The sequence below is a fragment of the Trachemys scripta genome, chromosome 16 (genome assembly GCF_013100865.1).
Source record: "Trachemys scripta elegans isolate TJP31775 chromosome 16, CAS_Tse_1.0, whole genome shotgun sequence".
Taxonomy (NCBI): domain Eukaryota; kingdom Metazoa; phylum Chordata; order Testudines; family Emydidae; genus Trachemys; species Trachemys scripta.
In genome coordinates this window covers 10482912-10493173 of record NC_048313.1, presented here as the reverse complement: position 1 = coordinate 10493173, position 10262 = coordinate 10482912, and the positions used below count along the sequence as shown (strand labels likewise).

The following is a 10262-nucleotide window of genomic DNA, read 5'->3' as shown; positions in this document are numbered from 1 at the left end:
TTTTTTGTCAGAGAACCGTGTGAGGCTCTTTATGAACTGCCTGTTTAGACGCATCCCAGATCTGAAAATGGACATGACTGTACCGCTGGTCTCAAACACTATCCCTGTCCAAACAAGCGGTGGACGTCAGCAGTGTTGCTGGCTGCTGGTGTAATTCGGCTGCAGCACGGATGGGCCCATAACGGCTCTATAAAAAGCAGAAATGTTGAATAAGGCTATAATGGGTTTGGTGTGCAGTTGCGGGGCATAGCCCCCTTCCTTAGGCCATCAGCCTAGTGTTTGGCACACCTAATACCTGTGCGGGGACTGCTTGCAGGGGAGGGAGCATGGGCATAATTTGGCTAGGATCTGACAACTGATGCCACAGTTCCAACTGAGGTAATAACTTGGGTAGAGGAAATATTGCATCCAGAGCCTTAATGCCTAATGCAGTGGTTCTCAAACTTTTGTACTGGTGACCCCTTTCACACACCCCTTTATAAATTAAAAACACTTTTTTATATATTTAACACCATTATAAATGCTGGAGGCAAAGCGGGGTCTGGGCTGGAGGCTTTGACAGCTCGCAACCCCCCATGTAATAATCTCGCGGCCTCCTGAGGGGTCCCGACCCCCAGTTTGAGATTCCCTCGGCCTAGTGTATCAGAAACTGAATCCAGAATCAGAAAGATTAATTGCTACTGCTCTCCTGCTTAGAAAAACATAACCTCATTGAAACCAGCCAGTTAGAAATGATCTTCACCAGGCTGTTCATGGCATACAGAGGTGAGATCTTCACTGAAAGTCGAATTTAGTGTTCCTGTGGCATTAATCTCACATACAATTGAGAGATGAGATAATAAACTAGTGAGTTATGCTGAAACTTACCTTTTAGGACATTTCGCGATGCCATGAAGTGCACTGCTAGCGCAATCACATCACTGATTTACGTGGTTCTTGGCTGTCTCCACACAGACAAGTTTGGCTTGGTAAATCTAGCCAAATAATTTCATGGGCTCAGTTCTTCTTACTAAATCTGGCTATTGTTCGTTTCAGACGATCGTGATCTGAAGATGGCTGCGCAGTCAGCGCCGAAGGTTGTGCTAAAGAGCACCACCAAGATGTCTCTGAACGAGCGGTGAGGAAGCCAACAGCAACTTCAGCTCATAAGAAATTTTTACTTAATTGTCACTGTGTCCAGTGTCCAAAACCAACGTGGTTTCTGCCCTGTTTTAACCTAACTAAAAAAAAAAAAAGCAGGTGGCTATGCGCCTCTGTCTTAAGCCGCAACAGATGTGGTACACAAGGTTAAAAGGGCAATTATTTTGGAGGATTTTGTCAGTAGCTGTTAATATTAAACTATATGAGACGTAAATGTGGTGGGATGTCTTACTAAAAAAAGAGAGAGAAACCTCGCACCCTCCCTTTTTCTTCCACGTTTTTACATTTTATATAGTTGACCACTGCAGCATGGTAGCATGTTACCGAAGCTGCAGAAGGCTTGCTGCTTTGTCCAAGGGAGACACGCATGTGGTGTGGTCTGGCCTGTAAGAGGCACGCAGCAGGCCACCAAACCAGCCCAGAGGCCCTTTAACAATGTTCTTGGGCCTTGTAAGAGGCAAATGCTTTGCTTCATCTCCATCGCTTTCCTTTCTTGGCATTGCTTTCTTTTTATTTCCTCTCTTACAGAGCCTTCTGCTCTTTCATGCCATTAAGCTTTTGCACATCTATAGTGATGAACTAACAGTGACGCTTCTGATCATATTTCACTTTCTCACTAACTCACTCTCCGATTAAATGTTAATATCATTAAGCCCAGGAGAAATGAAGCCATTTATATGCAGTCCTTATTCCAGCGTGCACTGCAGTGAGCAGTAATCTTAGCCAGTGCTTGCGGTTTATGGCCAGGCAGGCAGGCAGATAGGTACGGTACAGGGGAGTTACCTGCCTGTTAATTGCGTTAGTTCCAGCCAGACCACACGGAGCACTTTGTAGTGCTCAATTTCACTGTCATTTGTCGCTATTAGGATGCTGTAGAAACTGATTACTGGTGAGGAAGCTGGTATGTTCACGCCACGTAATTTTTAAAGGCAGAAAATCCCTAATGCACCAAAGAAATTTCCAAATGCCAACGAAATTGTAGTCTAAACGAATGCACTTATATGGTGGCACCTCTTATGGTGATAGAATTGTCCTCCTTATAAGTATTATGCCAGACCCTTGATTTTCTGTTGTCAGTGACACAACTCTCATAAATATGCTTACTGCCCTCAAACTATTAAACAGTTTCCCCCCTAAACAATCTGTCTTGGCTTTTGCAGTCAGATTTCAGTTTGCTTTCCTGTTTCTTTGTCATGTCTTCTGTCTCTCATGTCCATTTCTGCTTGTTGCTTGTTTTTCATAACTTCTTCCACCTTTAAAAGCAATAGCTTAAAACTTGATCACTTTTGAATTAATATGTTGCACTTATCCAAATCTGCATTTCCTATTCTAGCACGTTTGTGGAAAACGAGGAATACATAACTCGCATATGACATGATCTAAGTGTACCACTTTTTACATAAAGTTCATGGGATCTGGAGCTCCAGTCTTGAGAGCCATGAAATGCCATAAATGTTTGTAATAAAACTTTATTTAAACATCCATTTTGTTCGACCTTGAAGCTTTACTAATATGCTGAAGAACAAACAGCCGATGCCAGTGAATATTCGGGCTACCATGCAGCAGCAGCAGCAACTGGCCAGTGCCAGAAACAGAAGACTGGCCCAGCAGATGGAGAATAGACCTTCTGTTCAGGCTGCCTTGAAGCTTAAGCAGGTGAGAGAAAGTGTCCTATTCCACTGCAGACAGTTGGTGATGCCTGTCAGCAGCTGGTGGCTTTTCAGGATATGAGAATTTTTCAAGATGTCACTTGAAAGTAAGAGCTGAGAATGTTTGGAGGGACTTCAAGAGAATTTCAGATTGTCACTGCAGATAAGTAATGCTTTATAGCTTGTTAATTAGTCAGTCTGTCATGTCTTCTGTTGGTTATTGTTTGTATAAATTTCCTCCTTTGCTATTTTTCCAGAGGAGAGAACAACCTGAAATTTCACCGCTTGTTCCCTCTCCCCCACATAAATGGTCTGATTCCAGTTTTCTGGATCTGCTGAATTCTTAATGCCTTAATCTAGCTTCTGTTGCATCGCAACATATTAGCTCTTGTTCCCTGTTAGTGCCTTTTTTTCTTTTTCTTTTTTTGAGGGGGCGGGGTCTCTGCCTGTTTTTTTCTTGTTTTATGCTATTGCCAGCAGTTGTCTGAACAAGAACTACATGAACTAAAACTGAGTTCTTGGTTTCTCGTAAATTCTTGCTAAAGTAACAAGAATCTTACTCTTCCTGTTATCCACATAGACTGTGTGCTACTGAGCAGCCCAAAAGTTGGCTTCCATTTGAATGTCCAGTGTGGAACAGCAGGTCTGAGAAAGGTGTATTCATATTGAGTTGTACATCACATTTAAATAGTGCCTGTGCATTGCTCAGTGAATGGGGTCTGCTAGATGGGAGCCCTTGTTGATAAGTGGTGGTTAGCGTATGGTGCCCGAGAGGCAGTTAGCTATGTTACTGGTGCGAAGTGCTGCTTATCAGAGTATCTCAAACTGTAAAGAACGTAACGTGCTGTATAACAGAGCAGAGAGAGACTTGGAGAGTTTCTCTTGAAATTTGTATACGTATGGTGCATGGAAAACTGGAATTAAAACATGGGTCTGGGTGGTCCTGCTACACTGCTGTGTGCTAGCTTTAAATAGCAGCCCTGCATGACTCGAATACAGTAGTCATTAAATATAATCCCAGACATCTTTGGGCACACTAGGAGAGAGCTGTGGAAGGTTCCTATTTGAGCGGCTTCGTCACATAACTGCAATCTTGATCTGACTCTTGTGCTGGAGTTTGGTGTTTGTTCTTGCATGAAAAGGAATGTAACTGCATTGCACTCAGAGCCTACTGTCCCGAAAATCAGAACCAGGTGCTAGTAAGAGAAACTTCCTGTCTGGAGCTTCTAAACAAAAGCTCCATATATGAATAATTTATGGTTTCCACAGAAAGGGTTTAGAGTATAATCTCATAAGGGCTTCACTAGTGATATAAAAGGATAGGCAAGTCTCATTTCATAAAGTACATTGTCCCCTTTGTTTGCTGAGTCAGTGAGTGGCTGAATCTGTGTGAAGAAAATACAGACCCTCTTCCTTTACTTCACTGGCCCCCGTTTCACTTTTTCATTGGAACCGTGTGCACACTTGCACACATACACACTATCTTTTAGGATTAAACACGGTTCTGGATCTTGCCCCGCAGTTCAAGATCAAAATGTATGTTGAGTTTGAGGTTCATGTTGGAACTTCCGATGGAAAAGAAGGTAGAGCACACCTCCTTCGCAGTCAGCGTCGGTTACGGTGGTCCGAAGCTGCCCGTAGAGTCCTAGAGCACAGCTTGTCTCTAATGCCCTTTCTCGTGTTGAGGAGCTTGGGCTGCATTGAGGAGCATTATGGAAATGCATAGGAGTAAATCTAATGTGGAGGTACAGTCAGCAGATCAAGTGGAGCATTGCATACTAGGACTGGTAGCCTGTATGGGTGTCACCTCCTTATTAAAGGTGACAGCTGCAATATGTTCCTCTGGGAAAATGTGGGGACTCTACTGTAGTTTAGTGGTGTTGGGGTGCTCTTCAGCAGTCATCACCAATTGACTTTGGAAGGTCTGTTCGCTGGTACGTTGGGGAACAGGGACTGTTCCTCTGGAGGAGCAGCCTGTGAAGAATATTAGGGTCTTGTGCACCGTTAGGGAGGCCATGCAGTCACAGCTATGAACGTTCAAACTCACCACCCACCTCGCTTCATTCAGGACAGCACCATTTCCCCTAATGCATGACCATCCCTTCCTGTGTTTCACCAAGTGCCAACCAATGTGCTTCAGTGTCCTATTCCAATGCAAACAGTACAAGGGGCAGGTTTGGCTGCGCAGGGTAAAGGTTTGGGTGTTGTAGACCTGTTGTGGTTCATCTAAAAGCTGTTATACTACTGCCTAAAACTGTGAAATGCCTGAAATCTTATGATTGTACTCGAAGACAGCTGGTATTTAACATCATTCTAGCCCCTGCTGGCCACTCTCCAGAGAAGTTGGGCGAAAGCAGCTTTAAAATTTGTTTGACACACAGAACCAAATGTATGGTATAATGCAAACAGATCCCCAAATTAAGGCTGAAATATATTGGGCTGTGTGGTATAAACTGGGTCTAAGTGTTTCCTTAACTGCCTTGAACTGATTATTGGTCATTTGAGAGGAGAAAACAATCTTGGTCTTAACTGAATTTCTTGGCTCTTGTGGTTTTTAAGTTGGAGCTTAATGCAGTTGTTTTGGAGAGGGTGAATATTCCTGTTTGTGCTAGCTTATAAAGACAAATGTGGAAAAGGATTTAGTCTCTGTGGATGTCTGGGGAAATCTAGACATAAGATTGTTCCAGTGAGATCACTGGATCTGAAACTTTGGGCATAGAATTATCAGAGGCTGACCGCACAAGTCTCCTGGCTGTAGACAATCTTAAGTTTTGCTCTAGGCGTTTGCAGCAGGCTCATCACTCGTGCCCGAGCACCTTTCTCAAATGGAAGGCTGCAGCCCACCTTGGGGATTAGATGTCTGTTTCACTTCCTAGCCGGGCTTACACTTGACAGACTATCCCTCTCTAGACAAGATCTTTCTTGAGACCTAAATACTTTGCAGTGGGTCTTGGGCCCTATATAGATTCTGCTTCCTCCTTTGCTGGTGGAGGTATCTGCTTCCATCTATGCCAGTTGCATGATAAGTACCTGATAGCTACATGACTTTCCTGTTTTTAAAAAAACTTTCATTCCAGAAGAGCTTAAAGCAGCGCCTGGGTAAAAGTAACATCCAGGCACGATTAGGCCGGCCAGCAGGACCCCTGGCTCGTGGAGCTGTTGGAGGACGAGGGCTACCTATGGGTCAGAGAGGTTTGCCACGAGGAGCCATGCGTGGTGGACGTGGAGCGAGGGCGTTGCTGAGAGGAGGCATTCCCCTCAGAGGTGAGTATATTGTTAATATGGGAAATAAAATATCCCTGGGGGTGGATATTCAATGACTTCTTGCTAAGTTTGACAGCTAGCTTCTTGTTTTGATTACCTACTTGACTTTTACCTCACCCCATTGAAGGTCAGAGTTTACTTCGGGGAGGACGTGGTGTATCCCCTAGGATGGGCCTGAGAAGAGGTGGCGTTCGAGGTCGTGGTGGACCTGGAAGAGGTGGTCTAGGCAGAGGAGCCATGGGTCGTGGAGGAATTGGTGGCAGAGGTTAGTGTGCTGACATTTGGGAAGGCATGAGGGCATTGTTCAGAGAAGAATCTGAAGCAGCCTTTAGCTTTCACCTTCTTGGTTAAAATAGAACGTATGTTAGGACCTGTGAAGTGGAATCTGCACCATAAAGATACTAGGCTGTACACAGGATACAAACACATTATATTTTCATTTTCTGAACTGTTGGTTTTAGCAGCATTTGAGTTGGAAGGCAAGATCCTAGTTTGTGTCACTGCTTCCCAGAGGGTTCTGGATAGTGGTGGTGAAACTGACCAGAGTCTTGTCAGTGTCACGCTCCTGCTAGGTGAGGCTTTGAGTAGTGGCAGAGGCACTGGTGCAATTTCTGTACAAACGACCCTGCATTGTTTAACTTTCCAAAGGGAATGAAGTGTAACCTTCACAACCATATAGTGCTAGAAACACATTCCTTAAATGAAAGTCTAAATTATGCAGAAACTGAGGGCTTAGGCCTCCAGCCTCAACAGGGAAGTGTCCTACTTGCTGCTTAAGTGGAATTTTTTCAGGCCCTGGTTTTATTAGTTCACTGGGAGTTTGAAACGGAATCTGTTTCTTAAATGCTCAGTCCTTTTCATAGTGCAAAGTATTAAATTACGACAGTCCCCAAACGGGGTTGGCACTGGAACAAATGTAGGTTGCAGTCGCAGCTGACCTAGTGGAATCATGAATGCCCAAACTAGGGAATTCTCAAATGGGACATCACAGCAGTCAGAGCTCACAGAGCCACATGTTGTGGCTTTTTATTTTAGCAAAAGGCCCATTGGTTTCTTTGCAGCACCTGTGTTCCTAGATGCTGTGGCAAATGGCAGGTAAGAACCTACCACTTCCTTGCTTTTGTGAATTAATATTGGAGATTAAACATTATTTCCTAGTCTTCCTTGTAGAATGACATTAATTCAGTCCTAGTGGGTTCTAATGCCGAAACAGGTCCCTCAGAACTAGTTTCACACCAAATGTAAATTTGGTGGGATATGTATCGAGCAAGCTTATTCCTAAATTGTTAATGGCATTGCTGCTTTCTTAAAGCTTGGTAGGAAGGGTGGTGGGGAATAAATGCTAATTATACTTGGCTAGCAACTGTCTAATGCATCAAGGCACTAACGTATGTTAGGGATTAATGCCAGGCTAAAATGGTACCAAGCAATGTAAAGGGTACCATAGGGCTACCTTCTGGACCCTGCATTTGATGCTGATGGGCACGCACAGCCTTGTACGAGACTGCGACTTCAAAAGCCATCTCAGTTAGTGGAGTCTTCACTACTTTTAAAAGTAGACAGTAACCAAAGTACATGCCCTGTATGGAGTTACAGCACTGTATGGGCTGCCACTGTCTCCCAGAGGGACACGGGCTCATTAGTGCTTTGATATGTAACAGGTTTACAAAAAATAGTCCACACCAACTGTTGGGTCTGCTTAGGCTCGGCTGCAAAAACCGTTCTGTGTTAAAAGTCTCGCTCAATAATTCTAAATTACTGGCATTGCGATAGCAGGGTCTGCTGCAGCACCAAATTAGTTATACTTGTTCAAAGGAGAAAACTTCCCGTTTAATGTGACAAATAGTTTGTAACTTGCCCACAAGTAGGAAGTCATTAGTTCTCATACTACGTAAAGTAGACGTGTATTTAGAATGCAGTAAACATATGTGGTGCTTTACAAAATGGGTTTAAAGAACAGGTCTCCACCCCCAAGAGTTTGGTATGATTTAGATAAACTTGCCTATAGCTCAGGGAAACATGAGAAGCTCTGTGAGAAGGAGACCAAGATGTAGGAAAGATCATGAAAGTGGGTTTAAAGGAGGAAAAGAGGGTGCTTGTCACACCGGAGGAAGGAAAATATCCCACGCACAAGGCTGGGGGCAGCGTGGGAGGTAATAGGATATGGAAGAGTATAATGAGCAGCCGAGGTTGGAGGATGAACTGAGAGCAGAGATACTGTGGGGGGACAGTTGTCCGGAGATTTGAACAGACACTTGATGCATAAGGAGAGACAACCAGGGGAGTGTCTTGGCTGAGAGGCTGATCTGGTCAGTAGCAGAAGCGGCACCGTTGGCCACCACCTGTCTCCACCTTGCATGTGGCTCTCTTGCATACCACGTAGTGTACAATGTGTCACTCGGTGGTCTCTACACCTGAGCATTGTTATGTACCTAAGTGGCTTCTTCAGTGGACTGCCCACCCAACTGTTGCCTTGCCTAGGTAGTATGGGGTGACGAGTCGAGGGCACGCAGGCGGCTGTAGCTAAACTCTCACTGGTGGGACTAGGTCAGTTCCTTAATATTTGTTGCTCTCTCTGTCCGAGTCTGGCGGTGCATTCCAGTGTGGTATGTAACTGTAATCTCATTTCACTGTAAGGTCGTGGCATGGCCGGCCGGGGAAGAGGGGGCTTCGGTGGTCGTGGCAGAGGCAGAGGACGAGGAAGAGGGTCTGCACGTCCTGCATTGACCAAGGAACAACTGGACAACCAATTAGATGCTTACATGTCTAAAACAAAAGGACACCTCGATGCTGAGCTAGATGCTTACATGGCTCAGACAGATCCAGAAACTAATGACTGAAGGTCCTTCTGATAGACTCTCATTGAAGTTAATGTGTATGTCAATGCCCATAAGCTAAAAATGGAAAAACCTGATTCATGCTGGAAGGACCTGCAGGAACAGGGGTGGCCCTGTTCTACCAAGAGATCAGATTTTAGTGTGTTCCTCTTACATTTTGATACTATATGTTGTATGAAACCTTTTTTGGATTGTTTTTTATAATTTTTCCTAACTACTCTGAACATGAATGTGACAGACGAGCTGCAGATCCAGGGCTGGTGTGTGCTCAGCACGCCAGCCCGGCTGCGATGGCACACGAAGTTCCCTTCGTGCTTATGAAGGGAAAATGCTGCATGAATGCCACAATCTCTGCTTCTTTAGGTGAAGTGCTCATTGGTGCCGAACACAAGCTGTGGGATCACATGGTTATACGTGCCTGGTACTCTTAATGGTTTGTTTCAGGATAGGAGTTGATCCCACAGTGTGGCTAAAGGGTAAATCTCCACATTTGCAGTTTTATTGTTGCAATAACTCATTTGAAGTAAACATACCAAAATGGCTCCCTCCAGGACTGCCTAATCAATCAAATTCAGGTTAATCTTTTATTTTGTACCAAAAGTTCATCCCCACTGGTTGCTAGCATTCGAACGGTAGTACAGAGAGGATTTTCCACGTTAAAGGCTGTTTTTCAGATAAAATTTGAATTTATTTGGTATCATGTTTGAAGGGATGGCACTAATGGCTTTTGTGTACCAAAATCTAGAAAAAGAACTAGCTTTTGTTTTAAGGCTCTTGAAACAAGCACGTTAATGACGTCTGAAAGAAAATCATGGGTAGAATAGTCTCTCCAAAATACCGGGTCCAAAATTGGTTTTATCAACAAGTGCTGTTACCTTTCAGTGTAACCAAAACTGAATTTTCAATCCAGTCCAACTTTGGTGGCTTCTGTGGTGCATTTAACCTAGGTTGGCTTTAGAAGTTGAGAAGGGGTTTGCTTTCCTCCCTACCCCACCCCCCGAAGATTTAAGTTCAACCATCCTGTGAACTGTTCCAGTTTCAATGGAATCTTGTATTTCTCGTTCGTTGTGACAAAGGAGAAACAATTATAAAAACAATATGTGGACTTTGTGGATTTTTTAAATGGTATTCTCAAGCATTAATTGTTGATCGTAAACTCTGTGGGATGAATAACTTTTCTAGTGGGTATGAGAAGACAGTGAACTATCATCCTCTCCTGAATGGAACATCACAACTACGGTTAGAAAACGTTCTAGGTTAGAACACATTCCTAATAGAGCTTCCTCTCCCCTGGTTGGCAATCCATTATAGCTGGAATTTCATTTAAATCCCCGGTTCTCATGGTGTAGATTGGAGGGTGGGGGAGGGCCTG

The 10262-nt window shown here is 44.1% G+C and overlaps 1 protein-coding gene across 3 annotated transcripts in view; it reads left to right on the top strand.

Moving 5' to 3' along the window:
- Positions 1-9466, top strand: part of CHTOP (chromatin target of PRMT1) — a 16013-nt gene extending 6547 nt beyond the window's left edge. Inside the window, exons 2-7 of one of the 3 annotated variants that reach the window (XM_034792084.1) lie at positions 1036-1117; positions 2643-2796; positions 5867-6053; positions 6181-6318; positions 7089-7148; positions 8691-8822. In XM_034792084.1, the coding sequence (XP_034647975.1) occupies positions 1053-1117; positions 2643-2796; positions 5867-6053; positions 6181-6318; positions 7089-7129 (585 nt within the window). In that variant the 5' untranslated portion in view covers positions 1036-1052 and the 3' untranslated portion in view covers positions 7130-7148; positions 8691-8822. Of the gene's footprint in view, positions 1-1035; positions 1118-2642; positions 2797-5866; positions 6054-6180; positions 6319-7088; positions 7149-8690 lie in introns of all 3 variants that reach the window. The other 2 variants (XM_034792083.1, XM_034792082.1) reach the window with 2 other exon arrangements.
- The last annotated feature ends 796 nt before the right edge of the window (positions 9467-10262 follow it).